General features: G+C 40.6%; 1 protein-coding gene across 2 annotated transcripts in view; it reads left to right on the top strand.

Annotated features, from left to right (window-relative positions):
• Window positions 1-25,927, top strand: part of GSK3B (glycogen synthase kinase 3 beta) — a 151,783-nt gene that overhangs the window by 81,284 nt on the left and 44,572 nt on the right. For both annotated transcript variants that reach the window (XM_005502621.3, XM_005502622.3), the window contains exons 3-6: window positions 2,803-2,886; window positions 15,237-15,347; window positions 19,496-19,626; window positions 24,056-24,162. In XM_005502621.3, coding sequence (XP_005502678.1) covers window positions 2,803-2,886; window positions 15,237-15,347; window positions 19,496-19,626; window positions 24,056-24,162 — 433 coding nt within the window. The remainder of the gene's footprint in view (window positions 1-2,802; window positions 2,887-15,236; window positions 15,348-19,495; window positions 19,627-24,055; window positions 24,163-25,927) is intronic.

Raw genomic sequence — 25,927 nt, 5'->3', positions numbered from 1 at the left:
AGTGAAAAGGCTGTTACTTTACTTATTTAAAATTGTGTACAAAGAAATACATGGTAAAGTGAGACTGCTTGAAGTATTCATGAGAATAAATGAATTCTTTAAACCATCAGTCTGTTACATGAACATCAGTAGCTGTTATCCCACCACATCCAGTTGAAGATTGCAACTGTTCGAGTATTTCCAGTTTTAGCTCCCCCCGGGAGAGGTGATTAGAAGTCAGCTTGGTTTTAAGGTGGCTGAGGTGACTATTTAACTAACATGACAGTGTGAATTTGTTTCTTTCTGTCTAGTCACGGGATGTAAGATATAGGTTACTGTGTAAGTGGTGTCTGTGTTATCCCTGATATTAGCACCCTTGCAGCACTGTTTGTGCAGCTGCAGCAGATGGCCAGGCTGAGAGCCCAAGGAGATTGATCAGAGTGGAAGGCATCAAAGTGGGCACAGACTGTGCCTGTGCTATGATGAGATACCAGAGGATAAATATAACTTCAGCCCGGTGTTAGAATAACTTCTGATTTTTTTTTTTTTTTTTTTTTTTTTTTTTTCCTAGTGTATCCAATCAGCATATGCATACTATGTAAAGAACATGAAGCAATAACCTGATTTAGAGTATATATGGATATCTTAAGGACCTAGTAGAGATATTACCAAAATAATAAATGCATAAATACTTAGTGTGTTCAATGTTTCTTCCACTGACTTCATAAGATAAAAGGTATTATTTGTATCTCACAGCCAGTGGAAGAAAAGGAGGAAGAAATTACTTGCCTTATGTTGTGCTATGAATTGCTGGTTGAATTTGGTTGAGGTGCTGGAAGCTGCGGTGTTAGGATCAGTCCTGTAACCTTGTGAAATGCTGTAAAAGCCAACTTGTCTCTTGTTATAATTGGTGTTTCAGTGACTGATGGGATCTAGAGCCATCTGTACTTGGGCTCGCTAGTTGAAGTCTGGCCCAGGGAGACACCACTGAGCTGGCAGTGGGGCGCAGTTTGGACCCCACGAGAGCATGAGCTCTTTCTCTTGATCTGAAGTCTGAACTGTGCATGTGTCACAGGAACCCCAGCCATAACACTCAGAATTGACTTATTTTTGACAGCCAGCATTTAATAAAGAATGAATAAGTGGAGAAAATTTGGGCTACTGTTGCTGCTAGGACAATGCTTTTCTCTGTCAGGTGTGTTGACAAGGTCATGTGATAAAGCCTGTATTTCTCTTCCACAAATTCACTTCATGGGGTTTCAGGAGATACGTGAAAACCTCCAAGGTCTCTCCCTGCTTTCTCTTACTTTCGCTCTTCATCTTTCAGGATAGAATAGGCCTGTCTTGGTGTGCACATAACAGACTTAGTCTTTAATCTGTTCAAAAGCTGGGCAGGCTTGGGAAGGACTTGCTTTCTCCTTAACTACTGGCTGGGTAATTGCCAACTGATAATTGTGTGAGATGTCACTCGTGTTTGTAAAGGGCTGGCTAATACTGAACTATTTTTTCAGTCAGCGGGTGGCAGGGATGATAGGATTAATGAAACTGCATCCTATCTAACACCTTTTTTTTTTTTAAGGCTACATGGCTTAGAGGAATTAAAAGTGGAGTTCATAGCCATGTTCACATTAGAAGCTCTGAGTGGTTCTTGCAGAGTTCCTTAAGCTTTAATCATAGTGATAAGGATCTTACATGACCCTTTGATAAGTAGAATATGAAATCCTTTCAACAGCAGCACTGCGCAAAGTAGGTATTAGCTTTGTGCATTTAAGCATGAAAATGTGTAGCGGCTAAAGAATTTTCTTCCCAAATATTCCTGAAATTGGCCAGAGTTAATGATGCTAGTAGGACCAGTGTATTAGTCCAGTGTGCTGGCCCTAGCTAGTTAAGATGCATGATTAGCAATCCCATGATCCAAGTAAAAATTGGAATACCTTATGTTTTTGAAGCTGCAGATTGTATAGTAATTGAAGGAAAAACAGTGATGTGTAAATGTGACCATAGGAGAAAGCGAGTATTGTAGCAACAGCTGTGGAATGAAGTATAACAAACATAGCTGCGCTAATTTTACTTGCTTGTTTTTATTCGTATCTGCAATTCAACATTTCACTCATTTTTATCTGTTAGACTCTAAGATCCCTCATTTGTTTAGGACTCAGTTACTCAGTTGCAGTAAAGTCCCCAGTTTATCATGCATGTAATGAACTGATTTTATTTTAACGACTTTTTCAGGTTGATATAAAAAGAGAAAATAACATTGTTAATCTGTCTGCCTAAACCTAGTTAAACCTCAATTGAACAAAAGTGGGAATTGAAATGCCTACTTCATTTTGGGTACCTTTTGTTGGTATTGGAAAGAGAATGGCAGTGTGGAAAAGTGTAGGCATGTAGGTAGAGATCTTTACTTTTACATTGTTTACATTATTTTTACAGTATTCAAGGGGCATAGGCTTCCAACCATTCTGGCTGATAGAGTGTATTGTAGTAAGATGAGAATATAAAAATGGAAAGTTGATGCCTTCTTGCCTTTAACTGCTGAAACTTTGGAAATGTAAGTAGGTAATTCTTGGATACTGTGATGGATTTGTGGACCTTTATTTTAGAGGGAAAAACGTACTCAAAGATGTTGATTTTTCTCAGTAATAAAGTGATGGGAAAAAAGACTAATAAATGTGTGAAAGCTGATGCCTCTTTCCAAATTCAGTTGTTCTTTTGTTTCTTAGGTCTGTCAGACCCTGTATGTGTATATTAAGGTGTTCATTGCCGTACTCTAACTTTGCAAGAAAACTATTTTCCTGATTGTTTGGCTTTCTCTTGTTTCAGAACCGAGAGCTCCAGATTATGAGAAAGTTGGATCATTGTAACATTGTCCGATTGCGTTATTTCTTCTACTCTAGTGGAGAGAAGGTAAGAATGAAAAACAATGAGGTGTGTCCTGGTAACCATCTGGGGTATAACTGAACTGTTTGAATTTCTAGACACAAGAGTGTGAAGATGGTAGATGTGATAACATTGAGAAAAATATTGTAGTGGTGCCCAACAGATCATGTTGGAGCGTATCTCTTTCAGCATGGAAGTGTGTGGTCCATGAGGAGTAGTGTTATTACTACTAGCACAAGAGCGTGACAGATTCGGATACACATCATCTCTTTCTTCATTTAGTGAAGCACAGCCAGGTTTCACTTGCACATTCTGGAACTACCTTTCTATATGTGCAGATATGTTTCCTAGGATTCAGTGTTAAGCATTCTAGATTTAAAACACTTTGATTTTTCCCAGACCCAGTCTTTGTATGTTTATGTCCTCCTTACTTGGGCATCTGTTCCGTGTACAGGCCAAGTTTCAAAGTCCAGAAGAAAGCACATGAGCACATGACTGTAGCATTTGTCAGAACGCTTCTGCTTCTGAAGGTGCAAATAGCTGGATTTAATAAACCTCAAGAAGTAGACACTGTCGTTTGTGTTTTCTTTGTCTAGTTATAAAAGTTCCTTGGGTTTTTTTTAAAAAAGACATTACAAGGTTTTGTTCTAATGTGAATTTATAACAGCTTCCATATGTACATATCAGCATTTTGCAAATCATAGGAAAATTCAGGATGAAGTGGACCTGAAGATGGCATGTAGTCCAACCTCATGCTTAAAGCAGAGTCATCCATGAAGAAAAAAAAAAGTCTTTCTGGTCCATGCTGGAGTTAACATAAGCTTTGAGGTGGGGAAATGGGCTAGATGACCTTCTGAATTTCCTGTGATCTTTTATATATAGTTCTAAGTATTTATCTAAATTATATGACAATTTATATAAAATGTTATGATGTTTCGTTTTTAGGGCAGATAACATCCTTAGTTGTCTTCAGATGCCAGTACACGTGTCCACAGTGCTGTAGATGACTGTATACGGGAACTGATGGCTGCTTGAAGGCTATTAACTGCTGCTGCCACAAAGCGGGTCAGCAGAATGGGAGAGGCAGCCCCACCCTCTTCATGGTCTTTGGAGCAAGCGAATGAGCAGATATCTCCAGGAGAAGTTGTTGGTGGCAGGTTGCTGCAGCTTTATGCAGTACACAGAGGAGTAGTTGGAGGAGCTGTTACCTCCCCGAGAGGTGCCTGGGGGGCCCTGGCCCTGTACCTTGCCTCTACCTATGGAAAGCCTGCAAAACCACTTTGCAGGAATCAATGAGAAATGTTATTTAGTTTTTTAACTTTGTTTTGATCAGCCGTTTCCCTTCCTTCCCTCTGTCTGATGATAGTAATTACTTCCAATGTTACGTGGCCATTGCTGTTTTGTTATTAGTGCACGGTAGTTCTTTAAACTATATTATGCTCATTTAGCATCTAACCTTCATCAACATGAGTACAAGATGGGAAGTACTGTGAATGAGGTCTTGGTTTGGGCTTTTTTGTTTGTGTTTTTTAAGCAGCTTGAAACTTGGTTGAGAGTGAAGTAGAATTTAATGAGACAAGCAGAAGACAACTGCCTTACCTAATGGCTTTCAAAAACCTCCTGCAAAGAGTGGGGGTGTTAAAACTTCCCAGAGAACTGTTTTTGGGAGTCTTTGTGTAACAGTAACTTGAGTAAAGCTCTTTTGGAAATCTTTAACTTGAAATTGAGCTTGAGAGTGGATTTTCCACTTTGCTTTTTCAACTCCACATGGCTGATTCTTGGCAATGCTAGTTTTGTTTTTAAAAATGTGGTCTCTGTCCATGACCAGGGAATCTTAATGCTTCAGTGAGAAATTTTACTTTCACGTTAATTTCTGCTCTTCATGCCTCTGCTCTGGGCGTTAGTGATTTCCAGTGCTATCCTGTTGCAAAATGGGACAAGTGTGAACCAGTCCCTAGGGCAAAGGTGCAGCCAGCCAGCAGGGTGATGTTGCAATTCAGGTTGCAATGTCTCTTTGGGGTTCAATACAAAATGATACATTATTGCCTTGCAAGTATTTCCATGTAGGTGGCAGCATGTGAAGAGAACTGTGTGTGAGTTTGGCTGCTGTTTGGCAAAAGCTCCAGAGAGCATGAAGTTGGTGTTCTGAAGATCATCTGGGAAGGAAGAATAATGTTTCTTCTCATGTTTTTGTCAGTTTGGGAAGCAATAACATCTTCACCTTCATATCACTCTCATAATCAAGCTGTCTCTTTGGTCAGGAGAGGAAAAAGGAGAAAAGTGTAAGGTCCCATTTGGTAACCAGAAAGGACATATTGAAGTAGTTGCAGATTTAAATGCTATCTAGGTACCCAGAGCTTTATATAAAGTGATTCTTGAAGCCAAGTCCAATGGGAAGAGTAAGGTAAAAATCCGGGGAATGTACAGCGGAAGATGAGGTGGCATTGTGATGAGTGGGGCTTGCAATTGTTGTCTGTCTTTATGAAGAACTTAACAGTCCACTGCCATAGTCTGTGTTCAGGCTAATTAACTCAAGTCTAGCAGTGATGGGAAAATTTCAGAGGTAACTACTGTACTGCAGATCCCTTTAATGAAATAGTTCACCAATGAACTTAATTTTGATCCCTGTATATCAAACATTTTCTTGCATGAAGGTTTTCATGCTGTGATCTGTTCCAGCTTGAGTGTTCCTTATACTTCTCCCTTCTTTCCTGGTGCTTGACACCAGTGTCTCTAAGCCCAGAGACTTTTCTTTCTTTGTTTTTTTTGTCCAATATCTGAGAAGCTTAAGTATGTCTCAGCTTAGAGGTACCTCAACGGATTTCTCCAAATCCAGTCAGAATAGCATTCTTTGAAAGCCATGTGCCTAATAGCCATTTTAATCGCTAGGTGTTTTTAGGCACTGCCAACCTTAAAACTGGCTTTATTGTAGCAAAACGGGCAGGTTAATTCTTGATTAGAAAACTGCAAACAACAGAAAATAGCATCAAATAGAAAACCAGTTCTAAATAACACTTGCTCGCAAGACTATTCCTTAGTTTCATCAAAGTCATACCTAGTTTGTAGTGATTTGGAGCTCCCTGTTAACTTTTTCTTGGGGCAATCCATGGAACTTGTTGAAGTGTCTGAGCTCCCTGTCTTTGTTTTTCCTTTCAATGAACTCTTTTTATGTCTCCCATTTGCTTAAACTTCCTTCCTGCTTTTGCCAAAAGCAGTCCAGCCTTAGCAGCATGGAAAACTTGTATCAAGTGAGGTTTTGACTGATTTTCTTTTTTTTTTTTTCTTTTTTTTTTTCCCCCCTCCCTGTTTTTCTGTGACTGGGTGACTCTGTCTTGTCTGAGCATCTTTGAATTTGTATTGCCTTTATATAGATATACCCTATCTAGGAAGGGGGGTGGATTGTGTGTTTGTATATATGCACATAAATGCAAGCTCAAAGAGCATGCAATATATATTAATATGACAGTTGACAGGCTTGGCATTCAGGTCGTTTCTATAAACTATTTCCTTCTTGGCTTATTCTTTTTCTAAGTTTACGGATGTTTGTCAGACCTGTTGGCTAATCCAGTTTTTCCAGAAGATTCTTCCTTAATGGATTTGCCAGAGTTTATTCTGATTTGTTTTTTTTTTCTGAGGCTATATGAGATCTGATAGCAGGACACTACTTTCATAGCTGTAATTTGCTTTTCAGTAGTCCAAAATGTGTAATTTTAACTGGTGGAATGAACCAGAGGGGAAGGAGAAACAACCAAAGAGTTGGCTGAGTTGTATATGGAAGATTCTCTTGGTGGAAGTAGTCACAAGTCTTTTCCATGATTTATTTCTGTGATTTGTGGGTTTCTGGATAATCCATGGAGAAAATGGGCAGGATTATAGGGCTAGGCAACTCTGTGTTTTGATAGTTTTGGGGTTTTGCCTCAGGATATAGTCTTAAACAAGGTTCCTGGTTTGTCTGTCAGCTTGCCACTGGGAGATTGGACTGTGTTAGGAATGCTTATGTTTTTGGTTTAATTTTTGCTACATTTCCTTAATTTCAGGGACTGCCTTGCATTTAGCATGATATAGAAATGTAAACGTTGATTTACTGAAGACCACTGAAGATGGTCTTGCTGCCTGTCCTTCTTAGCTTAATTCTGCTAAGAACCTTTTGAGCTGTGCTCCAAGGTACGCTGGACATGGACATACTGAATAATCCCTTTGGCTGCTTTGCTGAGAGTATTCCATGATGTTTTATAGCACAACTTAACTTCTGAAATCAGTGGCTGCTGAGTAAAATTATTCAGCTGTGTAAAACCTGAAATGAGTTTCTAATCACTCCCCCCACTTTTTTCTTCTCTATTTCTGGTTTAGATCTTTCTTTGTGGTATTTCATAACTGTCAGGTTTTCTGATGTGGATGTTTTTGAGTGTTTAAGAGTCTGATCCATATCTGTGCCCAAAAGAGGAAGAGAAGTCACTGGAGAGATCAAATCTTATAAAAGTAAAGTAAATGTAGTTTTTGTTGAGTAATTGCATCTCTGGTTATGTAACTTTTTTTTTTCCCCCCTCTTTAAGGTGGCTTGGTATTCAGAGGAGTCAAAGAAAGCATATGTAGAAGCACAGAGAGATCACAAATAGGCAGTAATAGCTGACTCTTTTTTGGAAGTTGAGCTGTTCCTTCCGCATGCTCTAGTTGATTTCTAGTCTTATTTAACCTTAGCTGTAAGGGCATGCAGCCAAAAGGCCATGCAGACTCAGGATGGAAATTTACTCTCGTAGACTTAGACTGAGGCTTAAAATAAACGTGAAGCAGATACATGCTGAGCTGCATCGACAAGCTGCTGTGCACTATCTCACATGCGCTTCAGCAGCAGTATATTAAACTGCAATGGAGAAATTTGGAAGAAGGGAGCAACTGGCTGATTTGCAAGTTTGGGCTTTACTGAACAGTTGGTGTTTCTCAAGGTTCATATCCCTGTTAGGGAGGAATATCCTTCACCTTCAAAGAGGCATGAACATCATTGTCCTTTCTTGCAGGAGTGTTCAGATGAGTCCTCATGTAAGGACCGTGCATTCTGTTCCCTGTTAAAACGAAGTACTTGTACCTGAACCATTTGGTTTCTTAATTGAACTTGTGGGGTTTTGTGTCGTTTCTTTTTTTGTGTTTGTTTTTAAAAATGTTCTTGCACAAAAAGTTCAATTAACAGAGCCTTGAGCCCAATTTCGAATTGACAGAGCCTATGTGAATGTTTTGCACCAGCCTAGTAATGTGCTGAAGGGCCATCGCCAGAGATGAATTTAATCGCTACAATCCGTTTAATCCTTGGCAGATCTGCTGTGCTGTCAACAAAGGAGCAATTAATGCCAATTATGAGGAGTTTTGTGATGTTGGTATCTCTGTAGTCCTTGCCTGAGGCCTGCCAAGCTCATTTCAAAAAGGGCACCAGTCATCAGATAATGATTATCAGTTACTGCTGTTAGGGCTCACAACATGCTGGGAATTTCCTTAGTTGTAGTTATAAGCAGTCTCTGCTTTTGAGTAGGTTGTGTTAATGGAAATAGCAATTTTGTCTGCCTGCGGTAGAGCTTTGTAAGAGCAGAGTAGGCAGCAGTAGCTAGAACCTCTATTTAGTAGAGGAGTGCAGTGGCAATGGGATGCTTCATGGTTTCTCTCTAGACCAGAGGAACCGTCCACTACATCTGGTTATAGTTACTCTTGTGTTCTCAAGTCATTCCTCTACCAGCTCTGACTACTGCTCTCATCTTTCCATGTTGGATAGCCATTGGGAAAGCACCTTGTGTTGTTTGTCCTGAGGCATGCATATAGTTTGAACTGTTATTGTATATTACTTGCCTAGTTTGCAGTCATGGATCTATTCAGAAATTTCCACTTGGTCTTGAAGATAGTGTACAGGCAAAAAATTAGTTCTCCAAAGATTCTGCTTTTCATTTTCATGGTAAGGTATGCAGGACAGCCCAGTGATCCCAATGTTATCTGTTAATTTTCATCTTCAAACAGAATTATTGCCAGCTTATGTGGCACAGCCCCTGCTTGGGAGCTCTGGTTCAAATATGCAAAGATCACCTGTGTCGAAGATCACAAATCAATCCTACCTTTTCGGTTTTGGGCAACTGTTTCCAACTTTGTGGAAATATTTATCCTTAAAAGTACAGCTAAAACCATAAGAACTTCACAGGGCATAAAATTAAACAAGAATCAGCAGGGGTTCCCAAAATTCTCTTAATGAGTGAACCTTTTTCTTTACTGTAGTCTCCCTTTAGAGGGGAAAACTATGACAGAAAAGTATTTTTTAATGAAGGGGAAAGGCTTAGTGCATCACCTAAGAACATAGACTCTTTCAGTGGCCAAAAGTAAAAAAAGCAAACAAACTGTCTTAGGAAAAAACCCAGGAAAATTCTTAAATCTGAATTATATTGGGAGGCCGGACTTCTCCCTTCTGCCTACAGGCAACCATCACAGCTGACGCAGCTGGCAGTTCCTGCCTATATCAGACTGTTACATCGAAGAGTAATGAGCAATACAGAAAAATTTGGTAAGTTTTGACAAGTAGGTATAGGAACAGAAGTCTTGGGACAGATCTCGGTTCTCAAGCTCAGTCATGAACAGTGAGGGCATAGGAAAAGAGGTATTTTGCCTAATATTTGCAGTACTAATAGAAAGTATCTTTCTGAACACTGAAGTTGTCTTCAACTGCTCTTACCCCCCTGGAGTTATCTGTGTGAAACTGCAGCTAGGCTTACTTTATGTTGGTGGCAGCCACAGCTCTGTTTTGAAATAGTTGTGGTTGTAAACTGCAAGTTAAAACAGGCATAGGTGGCCACTGGATGTCACCATTCCTTCATACGAATAAGGTCAGCTACAGCGTTTCTTGCAATTTCAAATTTTTCCAGTGTATCATGGCTACTCAGTGGTTAGAGTAGGAAGGCTGCAAATTCTTGCTTTGTCTTCGAAGTTGGGTCTAAAGTCTGTCTTTAATGTATTATGTCAGCCTTCAAGATAAGAGAAGGAAGGCAGGTCTCTGGTGCTTGATAAGGAGGTACAAAGCATGTACTGGTTGTAGCTTTAAGAAAACATAAAATAACTTTTTTTGAATCTAGGGCAAAAACTGTGTGACTTTGAACTTTGTATGTTGTCTAAATCAAGATGGCTAAACCTGTGTGAAGGGGAAGTCTCACCTCATGCTGACACTCCAGTGTTTAAATAATGTACTCTGAATCACCCACGTGAAATGCTAAAATCCTTTTTCTTGCTTTCCAACTCCAAGTTAAATCCTTCAGAGCTTTTTGGCAGAACCCGTTTGTAGTTGCCATCCTCTCAGTAATAGCTCTGTGTGTAGCACCTACCTCTGAAACATAATCTTTGGGGTGCTGTCATATAGTAAAGAAAACATGATCCCCTTGAGTAAACTAACTGGCTTATTTACCTTGTATAGCCCCGATGCTGGTGCCCTGGGATAATTTCAATAAGGAGAAGTGCATTTTGGAGTCATATACCTTAATTTTAGGTTTAGAGCTTGTCTGTGTCCTTTTGGCTTCAATAGGCAGGTAAAGTGAGTTTCTTCAGAGTACAGTTCCATATTTATTTCTCCAAACACAAAGTTAGTTTAAGAAACTCCTTTATTGTTCATCTCCTCCCAGTTGTGCTCATACAGTTCGTCACATGGGGTCTATTATGATCCATCTGAAAACCAGCTCAATTAACTCATCAGAGATTTTATGGGGGGGGCGCGTGGGGAGGAAGAGGGGGAATATAAAAGCAGAAGAAGCACACCAGAACCCCTACTGCACTGTTACTGATCTGCCAGGAGATAAAAACTGAAATGACCATGTTAGTGAAATGACCGTATTAGTAGCTTTTTCAGAATGCTAATCAGTAAATTTAGTCACCCTAGAAGAAAGAACACCCAGAATAGTTACTTAACCTTTGTATCATGGTACATGATGCCCAGAGAATTTTTCCTTAGATTCGAGGCAGGACTCACAGTTTAGGAGAACTTCTGACATCTTGCTAGATGCTCGCATATTCTTCAGATTACACCCTGTGATTTTTTTTTTCCTTTTGCCCTCAGTCTGATGTTTGGCATGTATGACCTCCCTTGCTTCCATCATTTTGTTGGTGGTAAATAGTCACAGTCCAGCTGTTTCTCCTGATGTTGATTGCAGTTTTATACATGCACAAATTAAAAAATAATGAAGGCCCATAGAAACCACTCAGGATTAACTTGGAGTTTGTCAATGCAGGGAAGGATCATAGAGAAGGAGTATTTGTACTTTCCCTGCAAGGAACAATCCAGAAGAGTGCATCTTTTAATTCAATAGCTGTTCCTTTATTTTGACCACAGTTGAGCTCAGCTGTATTGTGCTTCAGGCAGATTACTTATGTGGCCTTAAAGGGAGAAGAATTCTAAAAGTGGAGTTTGAGACCTCCGTGCAGCCTTCCCTATGTCAGGGTAATGTTTTCAATTTTGCTCAGTCTTCAGCCATGTAATGTGTAATGCTTATGTGCTAGAGTAGTTGTGCTTGCTGCCTGTTTTATCTCCAGTTTCTGATAAATGAAAAATATTAAGTTGTTATAATGTTTTGGCTCTTGTGTTCTAGTCTTTCTCATGTCTCTTATTATGACATAGTCTGTATTAGTAATTATTTACATGAAGTGTTTCAACCAAAGTGAAGTGATGCCTGAATTAGCAGTTCTTGAGTAGTGCGGAATGGTTCAGTGGCAAGGTGGTGGTTGTTTTGTGGTGGCTCATTTTGGAGCAGTGTTTGTCAACTGAGGGTTTATCTGCCAAGTGACAAAAAGCAGCTTCTAAAATTAGGCAATTGTGGGTACATGAGCTGCATTGCTAAAGTCAAAACCCTAATTAAATACATTGATCCTGTATTTCAGGATTTGGCCTCCTACCCTCTCCCTTTTTTATTTTAAAGAGTACATGGTCATAACCTTAGCAGCAAGCACAGGAGAACATGGATGCATATAAACATTCACCTGTGGAGGAAAGCTAATAATCTATTTAATCCCAGTGTCTGTAAGGAGAAGTGAGTTATTCAGTGACACCTTGTTTGCTTTCTGTCATTTATACGATGCAGTCTCTTCTGGACTTTTCCTCTTCTCTGTAGAGGTGTTTCAGAGGTGCTCCTGACACTTGGGTTACCTTGGTTTCTTCTCAGCCCAGCGATTTTGAAACAGCAGTGTGGAAACAAGTCACATGTGGAATGCATGGTGAGGTTTGAAAAAGGCTTCCTGTAATGGAAAGATAAGCCTTGATCTTCCTGCTTGATCCTCAAGCAGTTGCCCTCATTTGGCAAGCTCTTTGAGCTAACCCTGTTTTCTATTGCAATACATCTGGGTCACTGGAAAAATATGTGTTTAGGAGAAACGCGTGAGGTAGGCAATCCAAGTTACATCATCCTCCGAGCTTGTCAGGCCATGACTGCTTTCTAACTCATCCCGAATCTTGTTCGGGGGAATCCAGGTAACTTGGATGTTATTTTCATCCAACTCATGCTCGCAAAGAAAGACAAGGGCTCTTGAACAGTGTATTCTGAGTGTTTATCAGATTTGAGCCAGGTGACATCAGGAGGAGGTGGGTCAGAACACTCAAACCATTAGTCATTTAGAGTATTTCTCAAGTGTCAGTTGCTTGTGGTAGGAGTGGAATATGTAGCTGCTTATACAGCCAACACCACAAGCCTTGCCTTTATGGTTTCATGTTAAAGGTCTGGCTACATCAAGTGGTACATCAAAACTTGTTTGTTGGCTGGAGGAAGGGTGTTTGTGTGCCTTCATGTTCTAGGGGATAGTGTGATATGCATTTCCACAGGAGCAATACCACACAAAATCCATGTCGTTTGCTCAAGTATTGTGGATAGCATCAAAACTCATAAGCATTGATAGGTGAATACAAAACCTCCATCTCTGACTCATCTGTGCTTGTGTCATGTCATGCCATTGAATTAGTCTCTTTTCCAACAGAACATAAAACAAAACAAAACAAAAACTGAGAAGAGAAAAGCAAAGGTGGTATGAACTAGAGTTCTGTAATTCTCAAAATCCAATGTTTTGAAGCAGCATAGACAGGATTTAGTGATCTTATGTGTTGTTTTGTGTCTCCTTTTGAAATCACTGATTCCATTACTACTCACTTTTTTCCTGTCTCTCATGTGAGTCTTTTTGATACATGGAACATGAATCCTTGAATGAAAGTAATCAACCTCAGTAACTATACTCTGTACACTGACTTGTTACCAATAAGACTTTCCCATCTTCCAAGAGACAGGCATTCAACATACTGATCAGGTTATATCTACACTGAATCAAATAGAATTCATCTTCATGAGACTGACTTCTTTCTTGGTATACAGGTTGCCTTACCAGGCATAAGTTAACTTTCATTTTTCAGGACATGTATTTTTCTCTACTAGAAGTACAGAACTAATACCTTGAAAGCTCTGACCTAAGAAGAGGTAGTGGTGGATTTTTACTGTCTTGAAGTTGAGAGCAAGGGAAATAAGAGCTTCTCTTGTTGCAGAAGGGAAAGTGCTGAAATACAAGTACATAATTTTCTTGGATACATTGGCACATCTGGTGTTTCCTCTGCACTGGTGGTAGTTGTCCATCCTCAACCATTTCAAAAAGTTTGTTCTCCAGCTTGGTCCCCAGATTCCTTCATGTTGTTTCCCAGTTCCTGGGATAGCGCTGGGAGAGGCATCAGCCTAGGCTGGCGTTTGGTGACAGCTGCTTCTTGTCTGTGTTGCAGAAATATCGTAAGAGCAGATACAAGTTTGTGGGCCATTGGCATTTGTTTAGTGCTGGTTCTATTACTGCTGTCATTTAAGCAACGACATTAAAAAAGAGCATCTTTTTGTAGGGAAGAGTGATGTAGGCTGGGCCTTGGAAGGTGACTTGTTCTATTAGGAGGCATTGGTAAGAGCTCTTAAAATGTCCTGAAAATAAAAGCATTTATTAGCAAAAATGGTGAACAGAGATCCTGAATTCTGAGTCTTTAACAATTCACAAAAACAGCAGTTAATTGTGTATTGACGGTGTGTATTTCTGTGTGTGTTACCATGTACCATTTCTTTACTTGTTGGAGACTGCTGCTCTTTGCTGGGGCAGGACAGAAACAGGTAAGTAAAACTGAGCACTGTGAGAGTTACACACCCCACTCCATGCTTGAAGTGGTGTGTTAAGTCACAGTAATATTGTTAAATTGCTATAGCTAAATGAAACCTGTTCTGGGGTATTAAGACAGATAGCCAGTGAACCTGCTGGCAAGGGACTCCAGTTGAAGACCTGGGAGTTCTCTGCTTTTTCCGTCCGTGTAAAGTCTCTATGTATTTTCTTTCTCTATAGAAAGATCTAGCTGTTAATACAGCAAACATGGGAGAGGTTACTTCTGATTAATTCACCTAGCTTTCAAATATAACTTTTCAGGTTGATATAGTTAATTTTACCCACCCCTCAACATTAAATGTATTCACAGTTCTGATAGGATTTGCGCAGAAGACTGCATTGAAATATCAGAAGTCTTTTTAAGACCTGTTTTACTGCTGAAAATTCTCAATTCCACAATTAGGCACTATGTGATTATAGTACTGTCATTTAATTCCTCTTTGTTCCTTCTCTCCTTTGCTAATATATTCTGTAATAAAGTACCTTATTAAAAAGCTACTTTTGTTGTTTCTCTGTTACATTCATGGACCTCTAACCTGATCCTAGATATTAAAAGCAGTACTTGGGTCTGGTTTTGGCTTGTTCTGTTTTGCCATTAATAGGTTCACATGTTTAGTTTGGAAATAACTGGGACACCAAAATACACATAAACTGAATGGTTACAAACATTAACACTGACTTACTCTCAATAAATGGTTAATACATATTATTAATCCCATAATATTTAGCAATTCAGTAAGATCAAAGTAACATTTCTAAAAGATGCAGAGTTTTTAAACTTTTTTTATGGATGTGTTGTTTTGGGGAAGTGACTTTAGGACTTTACATTTGCAATTCTTGGGTTTTGGCAGGTAAGGGACTAATGAGTTAATAGACTGCTTTATATAATGATGCAGATGTCATCTTGAAATATCTCCTAATGAAAATATTGACTGGGCAGAACTGTTATATCATTGTCACCATTTAGAATCAAAAAATGCCCTATCTTGGAGACCATATTCATTAATGCGACCTTAAACAAGTGTTAGTGCACAAGTGCAAAGCCTGGAGGAAAAACAGTAGCACAGCAGTTCACACTCCACTAAGAGTGTACTTAAAATGCCCACAGCTTTCTCACCTTGTTGACTTCTATGAATGCTATAATTGTACTTCAAGCTTCAAATCCATTGCTGATTTTGTTTTTCTTCTTCTCTGTTCTTTTTCAGAAAGATGAGGTGTACCTCAACTTGGTGCTGGACTATGTTCCTGAAACAGTATACAGAGTTGCCAGACATTATAGTCGGGCCAAACAGACACTCCCTATGATTTATGTCAAGGTAGGTAACTGACAGATGTGGTTAGACGAAGAAGAATAGTATAGGAATAGACTTTGTAGATGCCTCTTTACTGACATAATTAATCTTCTGGAGTTTTTAGGAGCACATACCTCTTGAGGCAACAACAAAAAAAAAAAAAAATATTATTATTTGTTATGGCAAAGGAAGAATAGAAGCTAGAGGCTTAAAACAATCACTCCAGATTTCTCACTTTACAAATTTCTTGTAATAGGTGGAGGAGACCAAGCCGGGGGAGTGTTTTGTTTTTGAAGCATCTTAGGTACAGGCTTACACCAGCCAGATTAGCAGCTTCAGTTTCCTGACGTGATGAAGACACAATAGTACAAAGGTCAGGAACTCAGAGGATGTCAAGAAGAATAATGTTCTCTTATCTGTTATCTTTCCCTTTTCCTGGCATATGAGTAAGAGTTCATGTGCTTCTGTTGTGGGCATGAAAAGCATATTTTTTTCCCACTTGGAGCTTATTTGCTCTTGTCTTGAAGACCTACATGGTGTAAGATGCTTATGTACACATTGTAGCCTCAAAACCTGACTTAAGTTGTCTGCATCTTTTGTCATCTTTTATGAAGTGGTTAAAATGAATAAAATTTCTTCTTTTTTGTCAAATATGGGACCCATTTGAGTCTTGTAGTTCCATTTAATATATTGTGGTGACCACAATCCACACACTAGTGAATGATGATGCTTCCACATGACAAAAACCTGTTAACATGGCATCCAGGTAACATTAAATAGAAATCAGCAAGAAATATTCCTGATTTGTATTGCTTTCTCCAAATCCCTCTTTAAAAGTGTAATGCTTAATGTGAGAATACACTTAAAACCAAAACAACAAAAACACAAGCAAAAAACACCTTTAATTTGATTGAAAGAAGGTGAAAGTTATTAAGAAGAAAACTACAAGTAGTAATTATTCCAATAACAAAGTGTTATGCCATAACCGTATATACATAAATTGTAAAGGGCATGTCTTCTCAATAGGCAGCACTGGTGCCTGTTTTTAAGAATGCACGTAATTTTATCATCCAGTAACATTTTATCATCCAATAACAATTTGTACTGCAAGGTCACTGTGGTCTGTTGGTGGAACAGTGGGTCTTCAGGTTATGTGCTCTTCAAAATATGTTAGTTTTTGATAAATTGTTTATCTTTTGTCAGTACTCTTGCACTAATTGCTCTTCATTATGGGAACTTGGGAGAAATTGTACTTACTTATACTTTGAGAGAAAATTCTACTTCAGCTCTTTCATGTTGCTGGATGCTTAGGACTTCCAGTTCCAGGTAATCTGGAAGGCTGTTCTTATTTTTTTGGAAAGTCAAGCCTTTCTCATACTCCTGCATTTAAAAGGATCACGTTACCTTGATGTCATTAAAGCTTTTGCAATTGTCCAGACATCTTGTCTACACAAAGGTCACATAATTCCTATTTGTTCACTTCTGTTTTGTACCTAAGCAGGCAGAGAGCTGCTCTTCCCTGAGTGACAAATTGTTAAAGAACTGCAGGGAAGCTTTTCTAGTAACCTTGTTGTTAAATTTCATTTGTAAGAAATTCCTGGAAATTTTGGTTTTGCTGTGTGGAGATGAAAGTCACGCTTTCTAAATCCCACATGTGTTGACTTGACTCGTCAAGTCTGAGCAGTCTTCTGCATTTATTTTGCAATTCACTTGCACAATACATAATGTGTCTAGAGCAGGCAATTCAAAAAACATGTTTGTTTGCTTTTCTTTGTGTGGAGTTGTGGTTTTCAGAAACAAATATGAAAACCAAAGACCTAGAGCCAAAATTCAAGCAATTCTCCTCTGGCTTCTACCTTCCTCACAAACAAACAACAAAACACAAGAGAGAAAGTGTGAAGACAAAGATAATGGTGAAAGTGAGGCAAATGTGACCTGATATCGATATCTAGCAATTGCACCTGGTTTTACAGACTCATTAGTGGTGAACCGTGGAATAATGTGCTTAAAAAAGGAAAGCATGGAGGTGTATCTCTGGTACAGTGCCTGTAGCTTGGCTTTAAATGGAACCTTGTGGGGGACACAACAAAGATGGCAAATAACTTGGCAGCCTGTTGTCTACGTAGAAACAGGGCTTCCCATGCCTTTCTGACTGTATATGCAATACAGCCCTAATTGTATCCAGCAGCTCTTTGTTCTGTGTAGCCAGAAGTGTGTAGCTCCAGCAGCTGACCATTTTCCCCTTGCCCTGTGAAGCACTTGGCTTCATAACATCTGATCAACAGTGCAGAGTCTAGTTGGAGGCCTGTAGTTAGCGGTGTTTCCCAAGGGTCACTACTGGGTTCAGTCTTGTTTAATGTGTTCATCAGTGACCTGGATGAGGAGACTGAGGTACCCTCAGCAATTTTGCTGGTGACACAAAACTGAGAGGAGTGGCTGATACAGCAGAGGGCTGTGCTGCCATTCAGCAAGACCTGGAGAGCTGGACAACAAAAGAATCTGATAAAATTCCACAAAGACAAGTGTAAGGTCCTGCACCTGGGGAGGAATAACCCCAGGGACCAGTACAGGTTAGGGGTGGACCTACTGGAAAACAGCACTACAGAGAAAGGACATGGAAATTCTGGTGGACGACAGGTTGACCATGAGCCAGCAATGTGCCCTTGTGACCAAGAAGGAAGAGTGTGACCAGCGGGTTGAGGGAGATTTATCCTCCCTCTCTACTTTGCCCTGGTGAGGCCGCATCTGGAGTACTGCATCCAGTTCTGGGCTTGCCAGTTTAAGAAGGAGAAGGGATTACTAAAAGGAGCCCAGCGTCAGGCTACAAGGATGATTAGAGGTCTGGAGCGTCTTTCATAAGAGGAAAGGCTGAGAGAGCTGGGTTTGTTCAGCCTGGAGAAGAGAAAACTAAGAGGGGATCTTATCAATGCTTAGAAATATCTCAAGGGTGGATGTCGAGAGGATGGGACCAGACTCCTTTCAGTGGTGCCCAACGACAGGATGAGGGGCAATGGGTACAGAGTGAAGCACAGGAGGTTCCATCTGAATATGAGGAGAAACTTCTTTACTTTGAGGGTGACAGCACTGGAACAGGCTGTCCAGAGAGGTTGTGGAGTTTCCTTCTCTGGAGACATTCAACACCTGCCTGGACACATTCCTGTGTGATCTGCTCTCAGTGAACTTGCTTTAGCAGGTGGGTTGGACTAGATGATCTCCAGAGGTCCCTTCCAACCCCAACCATTCTGTGATTCTGTGATCTCCCCTTGCTGTGTTCCTCCCTGTTGAGGGTTCAGCCAGCCTTGGAAAGGGGGCAGAGAAAACTCTCCCTGAGCATACTTGTTTGCTGTGCCTTACATAATGTTATTCTGATCAGTTGTTTTAATCTACCTTCTCTTTTTGCCTGGAGATTTGAAATTGAATTGAGTCTCCCATCACCAAGAGAAACTGGGAGATTCATTTAAGTGACAGGCTGAGACACTACCATGTTCCTTGGGCAACATTCAATGTTGTTAATAACTTCATCAACTAAAGGGTTTTTGTGAAGGTTCGGGGCGGGGGGGAGGATGGGGGTGTTTTTTTTTGTTGTTTTTGTTGTTTGTTTGTTTGTTTGTTTGTTTGTTTTTTGTTTTGTTTTGTTTTTTTTTGTGCGGTGGTTTTTTTTTTCTTGGTTTGGCTTTTGGTTTTGTTTGTTTTAGTTTTGTTGGTTTGGTTTGAGTTTTGTTTGTGGTGGTTTTTGTTGTTTGGGGGGGTGGTGGGTTTTGGGAGTTTTTTGGGGTTTGTGTGTGTTTGTTTTTGTTTTTTAAATGATGTGTAATAGTCGATTTCTATGTGGAGGCTGATTTATAGGCAAAACTGAACACCTTTATTTTGTATCTGTTTTTATGCCTACCATTATTTATGAATGTTGGGACGCTGGTACAATTAGTTTTTTGGAATTGTACTCATTTTTAAAAGGACAAATGAACAAATTTGAACTGCCTGTGTGGGTATGTTGGCAAATGGCAGGTGGGGAAGGTTTGTGAATGCCTTGCTCATCTTTGTAGCACTAACATGCATTCAGTAGGGTCTTTGAGGGTTTTTTTTTTTGCTTCTGGTAAGAGTTTGTACTAAATTAATTGTTTACCCTGTTTTGTCTGGAAAAGTATGCCTTATGCAATGTTTCTGTGTTCCAGTTGTACATGTATCAGCTGTTCCGGAGTTTAGCCTATATCCATTCCTTTGGGATCTGCCACCGGGATATAAAACCACAGAACCTCTTGCTGGACCCTGATACAGCTGTTCTAAAACTCTGTGACTTTGGAAGGTAAGCGCATCTGTGGCCTGAAACCTGGTTGAAAAGAACTTCTGTCAGACTGAACCTGGGTGCAACCTTGTAAAGAAATCCTCTGCGTTCTTCATTTGTGGTTTTGAAAGAGGAATTCTTAATATACTGTTTTCTTCTTAAGCTTAGTTTTTATGAAGGGAGGGGGGAAAAGAGCTGGAAAAAGGATGTCAAGAGGGAGAGCATTAACGTTCAATCCTGTTATTTATGCAGGTATTAGAAAAAGAAAATAAATACGCTGTCGCATAGAGGAACTAATATGCCATGGAAAAGTACCACTATATATTAGGGTGAAGTGTGCCTGGAGAAGAGAGGACAGGCATAATGGTGTAGTAACCTAAAAAGACTAATGTTGCACTTTATTAGTCTACTTGTGTGTACACCAATTCACTTAAAATTTCAAATACTGTAGGGGCTCAAGATCACAGAATCATAGAATAGTTTTGGCTGGAAGGGACCTTCAAAGGTCATCTAGTCATGAGCAGGGACATCTTCAACTAGATCAGTTGCTCAGAGCCCCATCCAGCCTGGCCTGGAATGTCTCCAGGGATGGAGCATCTGCCATATCTCTGGGCAACCTGTGCCAGTGTTTCACCATCTCCATTGTAAAAAATTCCTTCATGTCTGGCCTGAATCTCCCTTCCTTTAGTTTTAAACCATTACTCCTTGTCCTGTTGAAAGAGGCCCTGCTAAAAAGTCTGTCCCCATCTTTCTTACAGGCTCCTTTTAAGTACTGAAAGGCTGCCATAAGGTCTCCCTGGAGCCTTCTCTTCTCCAGACTGAAAAACCCCAACTCTCTGTCTGTCCTCACAGCAGAGCTTTTCCAGCCCTCTGATCATGTTTGTGGCCTCCTGTGGCCCCTCTCCAACAGGTCCATGTCTTTCCTGTACTGAGGGTTCCAGAGCTGGACACAGGACTCCAGGTGAGGTCTCACCAGAGCAGAGCTAAGAGGCAGAATCACCTCCCTTGACCTGCTAGCCATGCTACTTTTGATGCAGCCCAAGATACAATTGGCCTTCTGGGCTGCAAGCGCACATTGCCAGTCCATGTCCACCCATACCCCAAGTCCTTTTCCACAGGACTGCTCTCAATCTCTTTATTCCCCAGCCTGTATTGATACTGGGAGTTGCCCTGAACCAGGTGCAGGACCTTGCACCTGACCTTGTTGAACCTCATGAGGTTTGCCTGGGCCCACTTCTCAAGCTTGTCCAGGTCCCTCTGGGTGTCTTACTGACCCTCAGGTGTGTCAGCTGCACCACTCATCTAGGTGTCATCACAAACCTGCTGAGGGTGCACTCAATCCCACTATGTCATTGGTGAAGATATTAAACAGTACTCGTCCCAGTACGGACCCCTGAGGGACACCACTTGTCACTGGTGTCCATCCATCCATTGGGTCATTGACCACCGCTCTCTGGGTGTGACCATCCAGCCAGTTCCTCATCCATTGAACAATCCACCCATCAAATCCATGCCTCTCCAGTTCAGAGAGAAGGGTGTTGTGGGGGACCATGTCATAGGCTTTACAGAAGTCTAGATAGACAACATCTGTAGTAGCCCTTCCTCTGTCCACTGATGCTGTTACTCCGCCGCAGAAAGCCACTAGTTTGGGCAGGCAGGACTTGCCCTTGGTAAAGCCTTGCTGGCTGTCCCAAATCACCTCCCTGTCCTCCATGTGCCTTAGCACAGCTTCTAGGAGGATCTGTTCCATGATCTTCCCAAGTACAGAGACAAGGCTGACATGGCGGTAGTTCCCGTGGTTCTTTATACCCTTTTTAGAAATGGGTGCAATGTTTCCCTTTTTCCAGTCACCAGGGACTTCACCTGACTGCCATGACTTCTCAAATATCATGCAGAGTGGCTTGGCCATTACATCAGCCAATTCCCTCAGGACTCTGGAATTCATCTCATCAAGATTTATGTATATTCTGGTTCCTCAGGTGGTCATGAACCTGATCATCTCTTACAGTGAGAGGGACTTTGCTCTTTCAGTCCCTATCTTGCAGTCGATCCACTCGAGAGGTGTAGGAAGAGAGCTTAACAGTGAAGACTGAGGCAAAACGGTTGCCGAGTACCTCAGCCTTCTCCTTATCTATTGTTAGCAGTTTCCCAGATGTGCTCACCAGGGAGGCCCACTTTTTTTGACCTTTTCTGGTTGATGTACCTGCAGAAGCCCTTCTTATTCTTTGCATCCCTTGCCAAGTTGAGCTCCAGCTGTGCCTAGACCTTCTTGACCCCATCTCTGCACAACCGGGCAGTATCCCTGTACTTTTCCTGGGATACCTGTCCCTGCTTCCACCATCTGCACATTTCCATCTTACCCTTCAGTTTGACCAGCAGGTCTTGTGATTCTGTGACTCAGCCATGCCAGCCCCTTGGGCAGCCTGTAGTAGACACCAACCACAAGGTTCCTTTTATTGCCTCTGTTGCTGATTCTTACCCATACATAAGCTTTCAACCTGCTCATGGCTATTCCTCAGAGGCAGCTCTTCACACTCCCTCCATCTCTTGATGTAGAGGACAAACCCTTCCACCCTTCCTTGCTTCCTTGCCTGTCCCTTCTGAACAGCCTGTAGCCATCAATCACCATGCTCGAGTCATGGGATCTGTCCCACCAAATTTCAATAAAGGCCACTAGGTTGTAATCTTCTAACAGCCTGGTGGCTTCCAGCTCCTCTTGTTTCTTGCCCATGCTGCCTGCATTGGTATGGAGGCACTTCAGCTGGTCTGTCAGCCGCATCACCTTCTTAGCAGAACAGCCCTTAATTCCTTTAAAGTATTTCACTGGTGTTTTCCTGTTGGCCTCTATAAACTCAGGAGCCCCTGCCTCATCTCCATGAGATTTCAAGTGTGCTCCAGTGAGGCCAGCACGTCCCAGGGCCACCAGCTGAGGGTCCTCCCTAGCACCGCACCCCTTTATCCTTGGTGTCTCATCCCACAGCTTGTCACAGGCAAGCCTGATATTGTCCCCTGCCCCCATCATGTCTAATTTAAAGCTCTGTTGATGAGCTCCACTAGCTCATGTTCAAAGACTCTGCTCCACCTTTGAGAAACAACACTTCTAATTAAGCTCCTAAATAGTGGATGTCTGTATTGTTGCTTCCAATGGCAAATTTATTTCCCATATCCTCCATTCAAGTGAATCAGCTTTGGAGTCCAGCCCTGTCTTAGAACTGATACAGAAATTCTGGGGATTGACACTGAGACAGGAGACAGGTTTCTCTCTGGGGAGTTTCAGTCTTTAGATTGTGCTATAACTTTGCAGACTAAAATAGTTAGGGCATATGTGCAAGAGGTCACGGAAGCTGCTGTTGCTAAATTTGCTTGCCTGTAGTGAGTAGGAATGTCAGATGGTTATTCAAGCAGTGCATCGTCATGCCTGGTGGCTTGGGAGTCTCCTCAGCGCTACCTCACCAGTGCTGGCACAAAATAGGAATTGCACTGAAACTCAAAAGTAACAATGCATAAGAAGGTGGTACTTCTCTGGCGGAATTTGTAGTTTCTACTAGAAAGCAGAAAACTGAGACTTTAAAATAGGCTAAATAGTTGGTGGGAGCCCTTATTCCTTGAAGGCTGAGAAGAGTTTCCTGAAGGCTGGACACTGGATTTGTCTGGCTTGCCTTTCAGCTCAGTTTGGTGCTGCTTACTTGAAAGCTGTATTTCTGAAAGGCTAGTTTTATCTTCCAGTTTCTTTCCATCTAATACTTGGTGTTAATTAAGAAAGAAGTATAATATGTTCATAGGCTCGTGTTCCAAAAGTAATGTGCTCTCACGTGCCTTTATTTTCTGAAATTCTTTCAAAGGTGATGGTTAGGGTAATACTGTAGGTTAGATACTTTGTGGCTAATCTATTGGAGTACAAATTAAACCTTCATGTTAGTTATGGACCATTAACTTGTGACTATAATGGCAAAGTTTTTTTCCTTTGTCTCCTCATACCTCTTCTGCCTCATGCCACACTCCCTTAAACAGCAAAGATCCTTTAATTTCTGATGGAAATTTAAAAAAAAAAATAGTTATCAAAAACTCTACTCTTGTTTCTGGTGAGTATCCAGAGCTTTTGATCCTTAAATGGTAACTATATTTGACTGCAACGTATTCTGTCTTCTTTTTCTTTGTAAACCAACCTTTGTACCTGGTGAAAGACAACTGCCAGCCAAAAATCTGACCCTATATATTGCCTAGATTGTAGTCAGAATCTCCTTTGCTATGTCTAATATAAGGCAGTTTCTCGATAGATTGGACTGATTTCATGGTAAATCATTGAGTCTGTGGCTTGCGTCAACTTAGAAGAACATGGTACTTTAGCATTTAGGAATTGGGTGTGGGTGAAGGGTGCCCAAGCTTAATGTTGGTCTGTACTGCAACATTGTGAAACTATTCATTACTGAAAGATTTGTTTCCTTTTCAGTGCAAAACAGCTGGTTCGTGGAGAACCTAATGTCTCATACATCTGCTCTCGGTACTACAGGGCACCAGAGTTGATCTTTGGAGCCACCGATTATACCTCCAGTATAGGTATGTATGCGTATTTCTTGAAATCTATACTAACTGCATGAGTTTTTGTTCTGTAGTTAGGTTTAAAGGTTTCCAGAAATGTTGGATATAATCTGCTGAGGCAGAATTCTGTTGTCAGTGGGCATGTACAACTTCTTAACAAAATATACACATTTTGTAGACAGCTCCTGTGATTTCTATGCCTTTTTGAGATTTCAGTGTCAATTACTTTAGGAAAGGGGCTTTTTTAATATATGGGGGAAATCAGATTTCAAACAAATGTCCAGTTAGTTTTGGCATTTAGTTTAAAAGTAGGTATGAGTTCTCAAGCCATAAAAGCATTTTGATGACTTAAAGTAACTATAAAGAATTACCATAGAAATCTCAACTACTGCTTCTGAATGCTGTGAATTACACACAAATAATTCTGTAACTTATTTACTTAGCTTTTAGTAGAGAGCTTTTACTGGGAGGGAAAATGTGGCCTAATGATGGGCTTTAAACTCTCTTGACATTTTTAATATATAGCATACAGCAGTATTTCTGATTTCACGTATTCCGATAACTTTTGTTGTTCTTTAGTCATTAATTTTGAACATGAAGACTTCTGTCTAATACCTGGCACATAGCTGTCTCATGGAAATGTTAGGGAAGCTGGAAGTTTTGGCAGAGGACAGGGAACACACAGGTTTTCTTACAGTGGAGTCCAAAATATGAACAACAAAATGAAAAGTCATTAAAATGAGCATCAGTGTGTCAGCTGGTTTTGAGTAACTTCAGTTTTTTAGTGAAGATATTCCCTGGGCTGCTTCTGGGTGCTAGCAGTAGAGACAGGATTTGACTCTCAGGTTCTCCAATACTGTGCTAAGCTTTTACCTTGCTAATGGACTTGAGTCACTTAGGCAAGGTGTAATATGTCCAAAAGGATTTGGAGATCACAGTAAGTCTTGATGGGATAAGTTTATAAACAGTTAAAGTTAGTATGTTCTAACTGGTGCTAACTCAGTGGTTGGCTGGCTCATCTGAGCTCTGCATTTCTTTGAGAACAGAAGCATTCCTGAAGACTTTCCTGCTCTCACTATTTTTTTCCAATTACTTATTCTTCAGTATGTGTTATAGCAAGACTTATGTGTCTCCCTGGTAGGAAAAAAGAGGCAGAACCATAAGAAGTGTGAGGAAAGTAATAACAAAAAGATAAAAGGGCAGAACTTACTTATTGGTGGCTGCTGCCAAAAGCGGCAGCCCCAGCCCTTGTTCTTTATTGCCCCTGCGTACCCTGGCTCTCATGGTTTACTGTTTAATGCACCAATGCAGCTTCCATTGGCAGGAGACTATAGTTAGTGTATCTTTCTGCTACATTAGTGAGTTGAATCAGCATTACTGTGTAGTTCGATAAGTAGCAGAGCCCTGGTAAAAGCAACAGGGTGGTAGCTCATGAGTGAGAGGAAGGTGGCTGGTCCTGGTTGACATCTTTTTGCCAGCTGAAAGCTGATAGATTGGCTCAGCTGCCTTATCAGAATGCACCGAGACAACTTGTTTCAGAGGATAACTGCATAAAACAAATATTTCAGGTGTCACCAGAAGAGACTTCTTTATAGTTAGGCTTGTGAAATGTCTCTTGCTCCAACTGTATAATGACTTTAAGATTAAACTTATTTGCAGAACTGGTTTAAAGTTTCTTTTTCTATTTTTGCTTTCTTATCTGCTGGTCCCTAAAGTAGTTCTAATGAAAATATTCTAAAGTGAGGAGTCCATTTTCCACTTGCCAAAAACATCATGAGTTTTA

Source organism: Columba livia, chromosome 1, assembly GCF_036013475.1.
Source record: "Columba livia isolate bColLiv1 breed racing homer chromosome 1, bColLiv1.pat.W.v2, whole genome shotgun sequence".
NCBI lineage: Eukaryota > Metazoa > Chordata > Aves > Columbiformes > Columbidae > Columba > Columba livia.
This window is presented reverse-complemented; position numbering and strand designations above follow the sequence as displayed.